At 36.7% G+C, this 18955-nt stretch overlaps 1 protein-coding gene across 1 annotated transcript in view; it reads right to left on the bottom strand.

The window, feature by feature from the left end:
• Nucleotides 1–9274: 9274 nt before the first annotated feature.
• Nucleotides 9275–18955, bottom strand: part of ZNF429 (zinc finger protein 429) — a 35625-nt gene continuing 25944 nt past the window's right edge. Inside the window, 2 exon segments of the mRNA XM_024351789.3 lie at nucleotides 9275–9604; nucleotides 9606–11221. Of these exon segments, the coding sequence (XP_024207557.2) occupies nucleotides 9398–9604; nucleotides 9606–11221 (1823 nt within the window). The 3' untranslated portion in view covers nucleotides 9275–9397.

The raw sequence follows: 18955 nt of genomic DNA, 5'->3' as shown, positions 1-18955 counted from the left end.
TTAAGAATCTAGAACCAGAAATACCATTCGACCAAGCAATCCCATTACTGGGTATGTACCCAAAGGATTATAAATCATTATACTATAAACACACATGCACACATATGTTTATAGCAGAACTCTTTACAGTAGCAAAGACTTGGAACCAACCCAAATGTCCATCAATGATAGACTGGATAAGAAAATGTGGCACATATACACCACAGAATACTATGCAGCCATAAAAAAGAATGAGTTCATGTCCTTTGCAGGGGCATGGATGAAATTGGAAGCCATAATTCTCAGCAAACTAACACAGGAACAGAAAATCAAACACCACATTTTCTCACTCATAAGTGGGAACTGAACGATGAGAACACATGGAGACAGGAAGGGGAACATCACATACTGGGGCCTGTCAGGGTGTGGGGGGCAATGGGAGGGAGAGCATTAGGACAAATACCTAATTCATGTGGGGCTTAAAACCTAGATGATGTGTTGATAGGTGCAGCAAACCACCATGGCACATGTATACCTATGTAACAAACCTACATGTTTTGCACATGTATCACAGAAATTAAAAAATTTAAAAACATAAAAAATAAAATCATCTATATATTTTTATACATATATATATATACACCACGATTTGAACCCCGTTGAAGACCAATTTTACACAAAAGTCCCCTAATTAACATTGTTTCTAGGATATAAAAACTTGTGCATACATTGAGGACATTTTGCAGAAACAAAAATCCTTACAAAACTCTGTTAATTCCAATATTACAGTTTGAAATTAGCCTGCACTGACAATAACTTAAAATAAGTAAACAAAATTTCCAAACTTAGTAATAAAATATAAAAGTAATTTTAAAAAACTGAAGCAAAGATAATTGTTATAAAGACAGTACCATATATCCTACACAATAGAGTATTTCTAGTTGTAGTTTTTTTTGTTTGTTTGTTTTTTGTTTTTGTTTTTTTGAGACAGAGTCTCACTCTGTCTCCCAGGCTGCAGTGCAGTGGTGCTATCTTGGCTCACGGCAACCTCCACTTCCCAGGTTTAAGCAGTTCTCCTGCCTCAGCCTCTCAAGTAGCTGGGACTACAGGCGCATGCCACCATGCCTGGCTAATTTTTATATTTTTAGTAGAGCTGTGGTTTCACTATGTTGGTCCAGCACCAGCTGGACCGCAGGTGATCCACCTCAAACTCCTGACCGCAGGTGATCCACCCGACTCAGCCTCCCAAAGTGTTAAGATAACAAATGTGAGCCACTGCACCTGTCCTGTATATTTCTTTAATTTGAAAACTGTCAAAGATGTCTACACTCAAAGAAAAATCTGGAATAGTCTTCATATTCTCTATCCAAGGCTTCTTTGAAGAGCTCAACAATAGGATGTGTGTTGCCTTCCATTTATATAGCAAAGATGGAAGCAAAAAAAAATGGCAAAAAGTAGAATATTCAGAAGAATATTGAAATATTAAAACGAACTAGGAAACTTTTCAGAAATAATTTGGGTTTTTGCCTACTTGAGGTCACAACTTACCTGATTAATATTTTCTGTGTGTCTGTGTGTGTGTCCATATGACTGAGTTCTTATAGCCTTAGTACCCTTTTAAATTGACAAATGGTCAATTTAAAATTCCTTAAATTGCATTCAGGAAATAAAATTCCTTAAATTGCATTCAGGAAAATAAAAAATTTAGGCTTGGAGGCTGGGCGTGGTGGCTCACGCCTGTAATCCCAGCACTTTCGGAGGTGGAGGTGGGCAGATCACTTTAGGTCAGGAGTTCGAAACCAGCCTGGCAAACATGGTGAAACCCATTTCTACTAAAAATCCAAAAAATAGCCAGGCATGGTAGCTCACACCTGTAGTCACAGCTACTCGGGAGGCTGAGGCAGGAGAATCGCTTGAACCCCGGAGGCAGAGGTTGCAGTGAGCCAAGATTGCACCACTGCACTCCAGCCTGGGCAACAGAGCTAGACTCCATCTCAAAAAAAAAAAAAAAAAAAAAAAGGGCTTAGAGGCTTTAATTCGCTTAATATTTCCAGAATCTGCATAATGCGCCTCACAGAATATTCCAGGAAAACATTTTTATTAGAATCTACTAAAATTTCTAAATAGATTCTTTAGGGATTGGATTTTAAGAAATATTTGTCGGGCATGGTGGCTCACGCCTGTAATCCCAGCACTTTGGGAGGCCGAGGCGGGCGGATCAGGAGGTCAGGAGATGGAGACCACGGTGAAACCCCGTCTCTACTAAAAAAAAAATACAAAAAAATTAGCCGGGCGCGGTGGCAGGCGCTTGTAGTCCCAGCTAGTCGGGAGGCTGAGGCAGGAGAATGGCGTGAACCTGAGAGGCGGAGCTTGCAGTGAGCCGAGATTGCGCCACTGCACTCCAGCCTGGGCGACAGAGTGAGACTCCATCTCAAAAAAACAACAACAAAAAAAACAAAAAACAAGAAATATTTAATACTCTAGGTAGATACCTGAAATACTGTAAAACTCAATACATTCATTCTTCCAGAGTGTTCCTAGCATTTATAAGATGTCCAGAATAATATTTGTAGAAAATAAGCCTAAATGTATTTAGAAATGTATGTAGAAAATTATGGTATTTTGCTAAGCAGGTATATTCAGGATAAATGCATTACAAAATTCTTGCTGGGCACAGTGGCTCATGCCTGTAATCCCAGCACTTTGGGAGGCCAAGGCGGGCAGATCACTTGAGGTCAGGAGTTTGAGACCTGTCTGGCCAACATGGTGAAACTCCATCTCTACTAAATATACACAAATAAGCTGGGTGTGGTAGCGCATGCCTGTAATCCCAGCTACTCAGAAAGCTGAGGTAGGAGAATCACTTGAACCCAGGAGATGAAGGCTGCATTGAGCCGAGGTTGCACCACTGCACTCCAGTCTGGGTGACAGTGAGCGTCTCAAAAAAACAAACAAACAAAAAAAACTATGAATTTGTTTTAAACTATATGGTGAAATCGACTCCTAATTTTTATCTTTTTTTTTTTTTTTTTTTTTGAGATGCAGTTTCACTCTTGTTGCTCAGGCTGGAGTGCAATGGCATGATCTCCACTCACCACAACCTCTGCCTCCCGGGTTCAAGCGATTCTCCTGCCTCAGCCTCCCGAGTGACTGGCATTACAGGCATGAGCCACTACACCCAGCTAATTTTTGTATTTTTAGTAAAGACAGGGTTTCTCTGTCAGGCTGCTCTTGAAATCCCAACCTCAGGTGATCCTCCCACCTCAGCCTCCCAAAGTGCTGGGATTATAGGCATGAGGCATTGCGCCTGGCCTAATTTTTACTTTTTAGATACATAAACTAGTCGACACATAAACTATTTTAAATTTGTTCCCCTTTATTAGTCCTTTCAGTTTGTTATGTTTGGTACTAGAACATCCAGTTTCACAGCATCTGCTGCTTTGGGGGCTCTCAATTTGCTCATTCATTCATTCATTCATTCAGAGAAGTTTTGCTCGTCGCCCAGTTTGGAGGGCAATGGAGTGATCTCGGCTCACTGCAACCTCCTCCTCCCAGGTTCAAACGATTCACCTGCCTCAGCCTCCCAAGTAGCTGGGATTACAGGAATGCACCACACACCCAGCTAATTTTTGTATTTTTAGTAGAGACGGGGTTTCACCATGCTGACCAGGCTGGTCTTGGGACTCCTGACTTCAGGTGATCCACCCGCCTCGGCCTCCCAAACTGCTGAGATTACAGGCCTGAGCCACCGTGCCTGGCCGCAGTTCTTTATACAGCCTAGTTCTTCTCCCCCTCTCAGTTTTTAAATCGTTCTTTCTCCATTTGAACCTAAACCATATAAGCTCTACAAATTACCCTTCAATACTAACATACACTTGAGAACCACTTTTCTGTCAACTTCCCTTCCCCATCCCTCTAGTAATTTGGAATACTAATAGTGTAATTTTTACCTAAAACTGTAGTCAGTAAACGCTGCAAAGTGGTTAACTATCGTTCACTACAGATCCAAGCAGTATACATTGATTTTATCAACTAGTTAATACAAATTTAATAATTATTGCAGTCCATATTAGTCCATTTTATGTCTAATGCTAAGTCTTGCTGAAATACCTCCTCTTAACTTACACTTGCCCTAAAATATTTTTCATTTGTTTAAAAAACTTTAAATTATCTCTGGGTTACATTTTTTTCCCTGCAGATGTCTCTCCTGCTGATCACCTTCCTCCTCCTCTAATTTGCTGTCTCTCTGGACAATGTGAAGTTTGACCTGAGCTCCCCTCCTCACACCCTGTATGCATGTTCTGTCTCTGGGTCTTCTGCTGTTGTGTTCCGCTCTCGTTTTGCTTGCTGACTCCACAGAGAGTTTGTGTCCTGGTGTCCACAAAGAGTGCACGTCGAGGTCAGGAGCTCGAGACCAGCCTGACCAACATGGTGAAACCCATCTCTACAAAAAATACAAAAATTAGCTGGGTGTGGTGGTGAGCACCTGTAATCCCAGCTACTTGGGAGGCTGAGGCAGGAGAATTGTTGAACTGGGGAGGTGGAGGATGCAGTGAGTCAAGATCATGCCACTGAACTCCAGCCTTGGCAATACAGCGAGACTCCATCTCAAAAGGGGAAAAAAAAATCTAATTTCAAAGATGGTTCCTGGCCAGGTATGGTGGCTCACGCATGTAATCCTAGCACTTTCAGAAGACAAGGTGGGTGGATCACTTGGGGTCAGGAGTTCAAGACTGGCCTGGCCAACATGGTGAAACCCCATCTCTACTAAAAATACAAAAATTAGGTGGATGTGATGGCGCAGGCCCATAATCCCAGCTACTTGGGAGGCTGAAACAGGAGAAGCACTTGAACCCAGGAGGTGAAGGTTGCAGTGAGCCAAGATATTGCCAGTGCACTCCAGCCTGGGCAACAGAGCAAGACTTCATCTCAAAAAAACAAAAACAAAGAAACAAACAAAAAAATGGAATACAAAATGATAGTTTCTAACAAAATTGATATTTACCACACTTTGTGTAAGAATCTAATAGATTTTTCCAGCCAGGCACAGTGACTCAATCCTGCAATCCCAGCACTTTGGGAGGCTGAGGCGGGCAGATCATCTGAGGTCAGGAGTTTAGACCAGCCTGGCCAACAGGCTGAAACCCCATCTCTACTAAAATACAGAAATTAACCAGGCGTGGTTGCGGGTGCTTGTAATCCCAGCTATTCAGGAGATTGCGGCAACATAGGAGGCAGAGGTTGCAGTGAGTCAAGACTGCATCACTGCACTCCAGCCTGGGTGACAAGAGCAAGACTCCATCTCAAAAAAAAAAAAATACATAAAGATTTTTCTTTTACAGACAAACAATGCTAAGTGATGTAATTCTCTCACCCAGGAAAAACGTGTGCCTCTTATTTTATCAATCCAAAAGTTATATTGTTAAGCAAATTCCCCAGTTAAAACCACTTTTTCAGTGCATTAAAAAATAAACTTTCAGCCAGGTGTGGTGGCTCACTCCTGCAATCCCAACACTTTGGGAGGCCAAGTCACTTTGCGCGAATCACCTGAGGTCGGGAGTTTGAGACTAGCCAGACCAACATGGAGAAACCCCGTCTCTACTAAAAATACAAAATTAGCCAGGCGTGGTGGTGCATACCTGTAATCCCAACTACTGAGGAAGCTGAGGCAGGAGAATCGCTTGAACCCGGGAGGTGGAAGTTGTAGTGAGCAGAGATCGTGCCACTGCACTCCAGCCTGGGCAACAAGAGCGAAACTCCATCTCAAAACAAAACAAAACAAAACAAAACAAAACTTTCTCATTAGAACCTTCAAAGTACCATGTGAAATGAAGACAACAGTGAGAAAACTGTTGCCATAACACAGTAAAAGAAGTACTGTAGTTCACTGTAATGCATATAACCTTGGAATACACATAAGACAAACAAAACAGGATAAGAAACAAGAGAAGCAAAATTTCTCTTTAAATTCATTAAGAGTCAGCTTTGCAGCCTGGACAAAAATGCCTTCGCCACATGAAGATTTCTTCACCATGGATATTTTTCATCTCTGACTTGAAAATACAAACTAACTCCAGCAGGAATATTTATGGCTTATTATGGAGCGTCTGTGACACAGGAGGAACTTTCATATTTGTTTGCTACATTTATATATAAAAACATCCTCATGACTTATGAAGTCTCCCTAGTACTTACCTGAACAAATTGACTCAATTAATAAATTTACTTGTCACTTATAAAAGTGAAAAGAAGCAATAATTTTTTTAAAATGCTTATATAGGGTTCTCCAGTTAATAAAATGGAATGCCCTAACTAAATAAAATGTAAATACACTATTTTAAAATTATATCTAAAAATTATCTTGTGTGCATTACTCAATTTTATAAAATTTATTATAATCTCTGACCAGCTCACATAATGAATACTTCATAAACTATACAACAAAAAATATATAAAACACACAAAAAAATTAAGGGCCTAGCATGAGTACCAGGCAAATAAGTACAGAGAATTTGCATGGGGAGATTCTGAACTATAGCCATAAAATTTTACAGTAATAAATTCAATAAAAAGAGAGTATAGATTTGCTTTCAGCATTTTTGAGGTTTTTTGTTTTCTAGTATATTAGCAACCTTAATAAAATGATTCTTTTTGTTCCAATATTACTCTTTTCTTCAAAAAAATTAGGGGTATTCACACAAAGACACTTAATAACTGTATAATTTTCTTACATCTAAGATTTATCTTTACAGCCACACATGTGTACATTTAACTCTATGTAAATCAAAACTAAGTCTGTGTGTGTTTGCAGGCAGAGAGGCCAAATGTTCAAATAAAAATATATTACAAATAATTGAAAATATCTATTTAAGACTCAGAAATGAGTTTATTTATACTTATATATAAATTTTTATACCACAAAAATAACCATGCAGTCAATAGCAATTTAATTGTACACTTTAAAATAACTAAAAGTGCATAATTGAGTTGTTTGTAAAAGATAAATGTTACAAGTAATGGCTACATAATTTACCCTGATGTAATTGATGTAATTATTACATATTGTATGCCTGTATCAAAATATGCCAGATTTGCATAAATATATACACATATTATGTACCCACAAAAAAATAAGAAAAAAATTTAAATATCAAAAAAAGGATAAATATTTAACCTATGGGAACAATATTAACTTATCTGCCAGTTAAAGCTACTGGCAAAAGAGATTACTAGAGATGCTATTCCACTATGTTACTAAATAGCATACTGCTACCTTCATTTAGCTACACCCTTGAGTAACGTGGGATAGGTTAAAGTTGATAGCATAATAATGCTTCATTAAATGCACAATAGTCTTAACATGGTAAAAAATAAAATCAAATTTACACATAATTTAAAAATTTTGAAATATACTGCATTTTATAATATAAAAGCTCAATCACTAAAATGATTTACAATTTTATTATAAATTCGCTTTTAACTAAAAAATATTTTCTATCACTATAATACAGAGGCATATTACTCTGAACATCGACCTCATACATCACTCAATAAGTTAACCACAAAGAGCCTCTCCACTTAGATTTTCATCAAGCATCTTACATTTTAATGTCCTTACTTTTTTACAGAAGAGGCCATAATTTCCACCTAATGAGTCTATATGTGATGCAGCAATAATTGATCACATGCTTTCACATGTGAATAGGAACAATGAAACAGCATGAAGTAATTTGATACTGAATTATATCATAATTTGCTTTTCAAAAATTTTATATATATACATATTTTTAAAAGCATACTTTGGGCTGGGTGCAGTGGCTCATGGCTGCAATCCCAGCACTCTGGGAGGCCAAGGTGGGCAGATCACTTGAGATGAAGAGTTTGAGACCACCCTGGACAAAATGGTGAAATCTCATCTCTACTAAAAATACAAAAAAAAAAAAAAAAAAATTAGCCAGACATGCTGGTGTATGCCTGTATTCCCAGCTACTCAGGAGGCTGTGGCAGGAGAACTGCTTGAACCTAAAGGTCGAAGTTGGCAGCAAGCTGAAATCGTGCCACTGAACTCCAACATAGGCAACAAAGTGAGACTCCATCTCAAAAAAATAAATAAAAAGTACACTTTGAATATAACTTTGCAAAATATCTTCCACTCTTTTAAAAGTTATATACAAATAATTTAACAACTTTAGTTTTAGATTATTTTCTATACTCAGCACTTTAGTGTAATGTCTCAAGTGTTTGTGTCTTAGTTGTTTCTACTGTAAATTCTGATATTCATGTAGACTTTTCTATGTATTAAATATCATATTCTATGTATTTAATACATGTATTCAATATCATACATATCTATGTATGATATTTATGTAGACTTTTTAAATTCAATTTTGAATTAAATATTTTTATACATATGGCCATATGCAAAATATATGTTAATATAAACTCTCCAGTGTTTTCTGAGGTATAGTTTTTGGGGAAAAAAAAGTTTTTCCAAATTTATTACACTTGCTGGATTTTTCTCCAATATAAATTTCTGATGTTGAACAAAGTTGGTGCAACTGCTTCAGGGTTTTCCTCTAGTATAAAATGTGTATAACAAGATCTGTGATACAAGTAAATGCACTATAACCCTCTTTACATTTGTAATGTTTTTCCTCAGACTAGTCTCATTCACTTTAAAGGATGATATTTTCTACAAGATTGTTTGACAGTAATTGCACTTACAATGCTCTTATTAAGTATCAACTCTCTGTTGTTAAGATGTGAACAGATTTTAATGGCTTTTCCACATTTTTTAAATTTGTATACCTTTTTTCAGGTATAAATGCTTTTCTATGCAATAAGATGTGAGCATTGGTTAAAACGAGTTTTGCCACATTCTACACATTTGTAAGGTTTCTCTCTACTATGAATTTTCTTTTTATTTATTTATATATTTTTTAGACAGAGTCTTGTTTTGTCATCCAGGCTGGAGTGTAGTGGCGTGATCTCAGCTCACTGCTACCTCTGGCTCCCAGGTTCAAGCAATTCTCCTGCCTCAGCCTCCCAAGTAGCTAGGACTACAGGCATGTGCCACCACATCCAGCTAATTTTTGTATTTTTAGTAGAGATGGGGTTTTACCATGTTGACCAGGCTGGTCTTGAACTCCTGACCTCGTGATCCACCCGCCTCGGCCTCCCAAAGTGCTGGGATTACAGGCATGAGCCACCATACCTGGCCTATGAATTTTTTCTTTTTTTTTCTTTTTGAGATGGAGCCTGGCTCTGTCACCCAGGCTGGAGTGCAGTGGTGTGATCGTGGCTCAATGCAAGCTCCACCTCCGGGTTCAGGCCATTCTCCTGCCTCAGCCTCCCGAGTAGGTGGGACTACAAGTGCCCACCACCACGCCTGGCTAATTTTTTTTTTTTTTTTGTATTTTTAGTAGAGGCGGGGTTTCACCATGTTAGCCAGGATGGTCTCGATCTCCTGACCTTGTGATCCGCCCACCTCGGCCTCCCAAAGTGCTGGGATTACAGGCATAAGCCACCACACCCATCCTATGAATTTTCTTATGTTGAGTAAGTCTTGAAGACCGGGTAAAAGCTTTGGCACATTCTTCACATTTGTAAGGTTTCTCTCTAGTATGAATTTTCTTATGTTGAGTAAGTCTTGAGGACCGATTAAAAGCTTTGCCACATTCTTCACATTTGTAGGGTTTCTCTCCACTATGAATTTTCTTATGACTACTAAGGTTTGAGGAGTGGGTAAAAGCTTTGTCACATTGTTTACATTTGTAGGGTTTCTCTCCAGTATGAATTTTCTTATGTTGAGTAAGTCTTGAGGACCGGTTAAAAGCTTTGCCACATTCTTCACATTTGTAAGGTTTCTCTCCAGTATGAATTTTCTTATGTTGAGTAAGTCTTGAGGACAGGATAAAAGCTTTGCCACATTCTTCACATTTGTAGGGTTTCTCTCCAGTATGAATTTTTTTATGACTGTTAAGGTTTGAGGACTGCTTAAAGGCTTTGCCACATTCTTCACATTTGTAGGGTTTCTCTCCAGTATGAATTCTCCTATGGCTAGTAAGGTGTGAGGACCGGTTAAAAGCTTTGCCACATTCGTTACATTTATAGGGTTTCTCTTCAGTATGAATTCTCTTATGTCTAGTAAGTGTAGAGGAATAGGTAAAAACTTTGCCACATTCTTCACAATTGTAGGGTTTCTCTCCAGTATGAATTTTCTTGTCTTGAGTAAGTGTTGAGGAACAGGTAAAAACTCTGCCACATTTTTCAAATTTGTAGGGTTTCTCTCCAGTATGAATTTTTTTATGTCGAGTAAGTCTTGAAGACTGGTTAAAAGCTTTGCCACATTCTTCACATTTGTAGGGCTTCTCTCCAGTATGAATTACCTTATGTTTAGTAAGAGTTGAAGACCAGTTAAAGGCTTTGCCACATTCTTCACATTTGTAGGGTTTCTCACCAGTATGTATTCTCTTATGGCTAGTAAGGGTTGAGGACCGGTTAAAGGCTTTGCCACATTCTTTACATTTGTAGGGTTTCTCTTCAGTATGAATTATCTTATGTTTAGTAAAGGTTGAGGATATGCTAAAGGTTTTGCCACATTCATCACATTTGTAGGGCTTCTCTCCAGAATGAATTCTCTTATGGGTAGTAAGGGTTGAGTACCTGCTAAAGGCTTTGCCACATTCTTTACATTTGTAGGGTTTCTCTCCAGTATGAATTCTCTTATGGTTAGTAAGGGTTGAGTAGTGGTTAAATGCTTTGCCACATTCTTCACATCTGTAGTGTTTCTCACCAACATAAATTCTCTTATGGTTAGTAAGGGCTGAGGATTGATTAAAGGCATTGCCAAATTCTTTACATCTGTAGGTATTCTCTCTAATATGAATTTTCTTATGTTGAGTTAGTTGTGAAAGCATGCAAAATGGTTTGCCACATTTTTTACACTGGAAAGGTTTCTTTCCAGTATGTCTTGTCTTGTATCTATCTGCATTTGAAAATGCATAAAAGACTTTTACATATATATCACAGTGATACATTTTGCTCTGGGTAAGTGTCAAACATTGGTTACGTCCATTATAACCTCCTTTGTATAGCTTACAATCACCTACAGTTTTATAGCCTTTTCTTAATTGTAAGTTCTCATGTCCACGTTTATCGTATCTCCTCAGTGTCACTTTTTGGAAAGAATCTTTTATGTCTTGCTCTGGCCAAAAGTCTTCAGCAAAATGAGAACACACAACTAAAATAAAATTAAAACAACAAATTACTTCACTTACTAGACTCAGATATATATACGTCACAAACAAAACCTCTAAAGTTATAAAAACTACGTAAGCAACACAGCATAGCAAAATACCAGATTCTAATTTCTTCATAAACATATAAATATAACAAAGACATACTAACCAAAATATATTAGTGGATAATTTATCAATAAGTTATATGTGTGCAACGCCCCAGGTGAGTACAATGCAAAGAGTCACATAGAATGAAAAACATTTCTGTTACGGTTACCCAACACAGCTCTTCCTGTTCCCCAATAAAACACAGTGCCTTTGGAAGTAAATTGCCAGCTCCTGGTTTTGTTTTTAAAAGACAAGAAATATATTGGCACATACATCTTTATTTCTGGCTTCTAGGATATTACCAGATGCTGGATTTAGCTTCCCACAACATAAACTGCTGAAAGAAATGGTGGTATACTTTGGTCAGGCACGGTGGCTCATGCCTGTAATCCCAGCACTTTGGACGCCAAGGCGGGCAGATCATAAAGTCAGGAGTTCGAAACCAGCCTGGCCAACATGGTGAAACCCTGTCTCTACTAAAAATACAAAAAATTAGCTGGGCATGATGGCAGGCACCTATAATCCGAGCTACTCAGAAGGCTGAGGCAGGAGAATCACTTGAACCCAGAAAGTGGAGGTTGCAGTGAGCTGAGACCGTACCACTGCACTCCAGCCTGGGCAACAGAGTAAGACTCTGTCTCAAAAAAAGAAAAAGAAGGAAAGAAAGAAAGAAAGAAGAAAGAAGGAAAGAAAGAAAGAAGAAAGAAAGAAAGAAAAGAGAAGAAAGAAAGAAGAAAAGAAAAGAAAAGAAAGAAAGAAAGAAGGAAGGAAAGAAATGGTGGTATACTTCACAATGAGAGTTTGAGTCTGCTGAGACCAAAGGTAAATGTTACAGGAGTGGAGTGACTGCAGTACCACAGACAGGGAACAGGTGTAGCAAGTGATTACTGACTATTAGGATGATACATGAATACACTTCTTTAAAAAATAAAAACAAAGTTTCAGACAAGACACATCCTAACTACATATTTGAAAGACTGCCAGAATCTCTAACCAAGACAACTGATTTCAGACTATGCCAGGAAAAAGCTGCATTATCAAGATTGTGAGAGATAGCTTTTTTTAAATGTCCAAATCTCAAAGATTACAATGTATACAAAATATTAGGGCACCATGGCCCCATCAAAAAATTTATAAAATTTTTAGAAAGCAAAACCATTAAAAAATAGAGATGTAGAGATCATTTTTTAAAATTTAAGATAAATTGAATAACACTAAATGAGTAAAATAGGAATATAATCTACTACTGAAAATCAGAAAAATGATAACAAAAATATTAAAATTATCACAAAAACAAAATTGTGGAGATAAAAAATAAATAACTGAAAAATTATAAAAGTAAAAAAATATTAAAATGAAGCTCAATGAAGTAGGATACACACAGAAGATATTTATAACAAAACATATATAAGCACAATTGTAAAAGTCACAGACAAGAGAATCTTGGAAGCTGCAAGACAAAAGTGATGTGTCACTTATAAGCATAGTCTCATATAATAATCAGTGAATTTGTCAGCAACAATATTGCAGGTCAGAAGTAAACTGTGTGGTATTCTCAAAGTTCTGGGGGGGAAAAACAGCTGTTAAGTGAATATAATACAGTCAGCAAAACGGTCCTACCAAATACAAATTAAAACACATTCCAAAATAATCAAATCCTGAGAAAATATATTGGCACGGTATATACTCTACATATACCCTATATATCAAAGATGCTGAAAGGAGTTCCTGCTGCTGAAAATAACATGATACAAGAAAACAACACATAGGCCGGGCGCGGTGGCTCACGCCTGTAATCCCAGCACTTTGGGAGGCCGAGGCGGGCGGATCACGAGGTCAGGAGATCGAGACCATCCTGGCTAATACGGTGAAACCCCGTCTCTACTAAAAATACAAAAAATTAGCCGGGCGTGGTAGCGGGCGCCTGTAGTCCCAGCTACTCGGGAGGCTGAGGCAGGAGAATGGCGTGAACCCGGGAGGCGGAGCTTGCAGTGAGCCGAGATCGTGCCACTGCACTCCAGCCTGGGCGACAGAGCGAGACTCCGTCTCAAAAAAAAAAAAAAAAAAAAAAAAAAAAAAAAAAAGAAAACAACACATAATCATATAAAAATACCTAACTTTCTGGGAATGATATGCACATACACAAAAATCAACTTCCTTAAAATTCTTTATTCTATTTATTTCCTTAGAATTATTCCTTAGAATATTTTTATTCCTTAGAATTATCATAATGGTGTACAAAACATTTTAAATTATTATCTAAAAGTTGAAAGATAAAAGCATAGAAATTATTCTAGAAATCTGTTAATGAATATACAACATAAAAAGATAATTAGTAACATGAATAACAAAGTTGAGGGCCGATGTAATGAGGAAGAATTTTTGTATGTAACTGAAGTTAATGTTTTACCAAATTAAAATATAGTTTTATCGTTGAGAGGTTTTAGGTAATACCCAAGGTACCACAAATAACGCATCTGTGTAGACAGACACACACAAACACAAAAAGAAAGAAGTGAAAGCATATATCAATACAAAAATTAAAAAGATACAAAGCAAAATAGAAAGAGAAAATGATGGACAAAGATACAAAAATCAAAAACAATAAAACAACATTAGTGTTTTTCTTTCAGAAAATTATTTAAATATATATAAATTTAACTTTCCAATCAAGAGACATATTTTCAATAAAGGGATTTATACAAAAAATTTTAAAAATCAAGATCCATCTTGCCTTTCTACAAGAGTCAGTGAAGATCTAATGATAAAAAAAGACTGAAAGTGGCAAGATGGAAATAGAAATTTCATGTAAATATTAGCCAAATGAGAGAAGTCAAAATAATATCACACAAGCTACTGTGATATTTTATATATAAAATATACTTAAAGTTTATTTCAAAAACTGTCATATTTTATAAAATGTACTTGAAGTTAAAACTCCAAAGAGACAAAAAACAACATTAAACAATACTAGATTCATTCACTGGGAACCTATGACAAATTTGTACATGTGTATGTCTGTGTGCATGTGTGTATCTCACCTTAGGTTCCCAATATGTACAGCAAATACTGACAGAATTGAAGAAACACATAGAAACCAATATAATTAGCATAGGATATTTCTATACCCCACCTCCTGTAATAATAAGACAAGACAGAACATTAGTAAGGGAACAGAGGACTTCAAGGTAATATAAAATTATTATTTCTAACAGAGGTATAGAGACCACTCCTAAACAACATCAGGATACACACCCTTCTCAATTGCTCATATAAAATTTTTCTTGCTAGATCACCTGTTAGGCTAAAAAAGAAGTCTTAACACATTTTTTAAAACTGAAATCTTACGGATTACTTTCTATGACCAAAACGGAATGAGAGTATACAACAACAATAGAAAAAACTAAAAAAATCACAAATATATAGGAATTAGGTTACAGTGAGCCGAGATCATGCCACTGCACTCCAGCCTGGGTGACAGAGTGAGACTCCATCTCAAAAAAAAAAAAAAAAAAGTAATTAAGCAACACACTCTTGAGCTCTTGAGCATGCTTAGTTCAAAGGTTTAAATAACTAATATTGTGAAGACATTCATACTACTCAATGTAAATTTACAGATTTAATGCAATGTTTTCCAATTTCTCAAATAGAAACAGCAACCCCCAAAGTATAAGAAATATCAAGAGACAGACAACAAAATACCCAACGATCTTTAAAAAAGGAACAAGAATTACAGTTCTTGATTTCAAAACACATTACAAAGCTACAGAGTTAAAACAAATTGGCATGAGTATCAATGTGAAAAAGTAGACTAATCAAATAGAATGCAGCACATATATAAACATATATAAACTTTCACATATATGTTCATATGAAGAGTCATTTTCACACCCATTATATTGTAACATCGTTATTAAAGCCAATGGGCTGAACCAATGCAAATTTCTGTCAGCAAATTATTCAGTAGATATAATTTGAAATATAAAAATACTAAAATATCACCCACGTTTGAGGAAGCAGGAAATATTCTAACAACCATAAAGATAACAACCATAAAGATAAAGCTCAATGACATTATGTAAAATGAAATGAGCCAGCCACTTTGGAGAACATAAACATTCAAACCATTATTATAGAACAACTAGGCTTAACAGACTCCAACAAAACTTTCCAGCTGAGGCCGGGCATGGTGGCTCACGCCTGTAATCCTAGCACTTTGGGAGGCTGAGGCGGGTGAATCACAAGGTCAGGAGATCGAGACCATCCTGGCTAACATGGTGAAACCCCATCTCTACTAAAAAAAAAAAAAAAGAAAAAACACAAAAAATTAGCCAGGCGTGGTGGTGGATGCCTGTAGTCCCAGCTACTCGGGAGGCCGAGGCAGGAGAATGGCGTGAACCCGGGAGGCGGAGCCTGCAGTGAGCCGAGATCACGCCACTGCACTCCAGCCTGGGCGACACAGCGAGACTCTGTCTCAAAAAAAAACAAACAAACGAACAAAAAAAAAAAACACAAAAAAAACAACTTTCCAGCTGAAAGCAAGAGATTCTCTCCAGTCAAAAGCAAAATATCCTTATTTGCACCTGGTGTATTCTGTTAGGACACAAATCAAGTCTTACTAAATTTAGGAATATTGGCTGGGTACAGTGGGTCATGCCTTTAATCCCAACACATTAGACACCAAGGTGGAAGGATCACTTAGAGCCAGAAGTTTGAGACCAGGCCTGGGCAACATAGTGAAATCCTGTCCCTACAAATAATTAAAAACTGCACTAGCCAGACATGGTAGTGCATGTCTGTAGTCAGGAGGCTGAGATGGAAGGATCACTTGAGCCCAGGAGGTTGAGGCTGCGTTGAGCCAAAATCATGCCACTGTACTCCAACCTGGGTGACAGAGTAAGCTCCTGTCTCAAAACAACAAATAAAATTTAAAAGACCAAAATTACACACTGTGTTTTCTGGCCAAAACTAAATAAAACTAGGAACTAAAAGCAAAAGTAAAACTGGAAAATCCAAAAATATATGAAAATTAAAACATGCTCTTCAACATTTTCTTGCTTAGGGGTCAAAAATTTAATTTTTCAAATATGTCAATACAACATACAGTGATAAACACATTTAATATAATCCCTAAACAATCCCAATAGCACAGTTTTTTACAGAAATATTGTTTAAAATTGTAAAATTTGATCATAAACTATAGCCAAACACCCATGAAAAAGAACAAAGAGGCATTATACTTTTTGATTTCAAAACATATTAAAAGCTACAGTAACAAAAACAATGTGGTACTGACAAGACAGATGAAAGATGAAAGAATAGAATACACAGCACAGAAATATACCCTTCTGTATATGATCTGTTGTGTGCCATGAGCACACAACAGAGAAAAGAAAATCTCTTTAAAAAATAATATTGGAAACTGGATATCAATACAGCCTAGCCAACATGGGGAAACCCCATCTCTACTAAAAATACAAAAAAATTAGCCAGGTGTGGTGGCATACACCTGTAATCCCAGCTACTTGGGAGGTTGAGGCAGAAGAATTGCTTGAACCCGGGAAACAGAGGTTGCAGTGAGCTGAGACTGCACCAGTACACTCCAGCCTGGGCAACAGAGCAAGACTCCGTATTGAAAAAAAACAAAAGAAACACTGGTAAAATAAAGTTGGGTCCTTTCCTTGAACCATATACAAAAAACATTTTAAATAAAATACTTGGACATTAAAAAAAAAAAGAACCACTAACAAATCCCTTAGAAAAAAATATAGAAGAAACACATGACATTGGACTTGGCCGCATTTTCTTAGATACAACATTAAATGTATGAGCAAGAAAGAAAATAGAAAAATTTAACTGCACCAAAAAATTTCTGCACATCAGAGAAAACGTTCAATACAGTGAAAATGTCTCTTAGGAAATGGATGAAAATGTATGCAAATCACATGTGATATGATTTAATATTCAGAATATATAAACACCTCTTGAAACTAAACAATAAAGTTGAATAATGTGATTTTAAAATGGGAAAACAACTGAACTAAATTTTCATCAAAAAAGACGCACAACTGGAAAAAAAGCATTTAAGAACACAAGATCACTAATTTGTAGAGATATGCATGAAAATAACAATGAAAACCAAAATCACCTCACATCCATTAAGAATGGCAACTGTAAATTTTTTTAAAAACACCAAAGCTGTTGATGATGCAATGAAAATGAAACCCATGTTCATTGTGGAAAACAAGAATGCAGCCATTACTTTAAAATGTTATGTTTCTCAAATACTTAAAAATGAAAAAAAAAAATTTGGACCGGGCAAGGTGGATCATGCCTGTAATCCTAGCACTTTGAGAGGCCGAGGCAGGCAGATCACCTGTCAGGAGTTCAAGACCAGCCTGGCCAACATGGTGAAACCCTGTCTCTACTAAAAATACAAAATTAGCCAGGTGTGGTGGCACACGCCTGTAGTCCCAGCTACTTGGGAGGCTGAGGTTGGAGAATCGCTTGAACCTGGGAGGCCGAGGTTGCAGTGAACCAAGACTGCACCACTGCACTCCAGCCTGGGTGACAAAGCGAGACCCCCATCTCCAAAAAAAAAAAAAAAAAAAAATCCTCTCACATAGAGGCATCTTCTGTCTTATGCTTTTATATTTTTTAAGGATTCTATTTTCCCCTCAGTGATCTTTGTTCAAGCTTACAGTGAGCCAAAACCCTCTTCATGGCATATAATATACTGCATAATGTGACTGCTTTTTCATTGTTTTGGGGGACAAACAAGTATCTGCCTAATTTTGAAAAACTCTTTGTTAAACTACTTTTTAGATTCTCTTTTTGTATTATGTCTAAAATGTTTGAGAGTAGTGGTTTCTGTTCCAGTAGTGTTTTTTTGTTAATTTTTCTGCACATTCCACTATGTTTGTATTACTATAGTGTTGAAATATAGTTTGACATTATAAAGTATGATGTTCTTTTGCTTTGTTCTTTTTCCTCAAGATTGCTTTGGCTAGTCAAAGTTTATTGTAGTTTCATGTAAATTTTAAAATTGCATTTCTGTGAAAAAAAAAAACACTGAAATTTTCATTGGGAATTCACTGAATCTATAGATCACTTTGAATAATATGGCACTTCAAAAATATTTATTGTTTCAATCCATAGATATAAAATATTTTAAAATTTACGTCTTTTTAAATTTCTTTCATTGATATATTTTTAATTGTAAATACTTTTTACCTCCTTGGTTAAATTTGTTTTCAGAAATTTATTATTCTAATGCTATTGTAAATAAGATTGTTTTCTTCCTCTCTTCTATCAGATAGTTTAAGTGTATGGAACCATAACTTATACTTGTATGTTAATTTTGTATGTTTCTAATATACTAAGGGCATTTATTAGTTTAGACAGGTTTTAATGTACTGTTTATGGTTTTTTAAATGTCAGATTACATAATCTACAAACAGCAACTTTTTACTTGTCTTCAATTTCAATGCTTTTTTTTTTTTTTTCTTTTTTTGAGACAGAGTCTCATTCCATCACCCAGGCTGGAGTGCAGTGGCATGAGCTTGGCTCACTGCAACCTCCGCCTCCTAGGTTCAAGCAATTCTCCCTGCCTCAGTCTCCCAAGCAGC

The sequence above is a fragment of the Pan troglodytes genome, chromosome 20 (genome assembly GCF_028858775.2).
Source record: "Pan troglodytes isolate AG18354 chromosome 20, NHGRI_mPanTro3-v2.0_pri, whole genome shotgun sequence".
Classification (NCBI taxonomy): Eukaryota; Metazoa; Chordata; class Mammalia; order Primates; family Hominidae; genus Pan; species Pan troglodytes.
The sequence above is the reverse complement of the archived record's forward strand: the minus strand, read 5'-3'. Positions and strand labels throughout refer to the sequence as shown.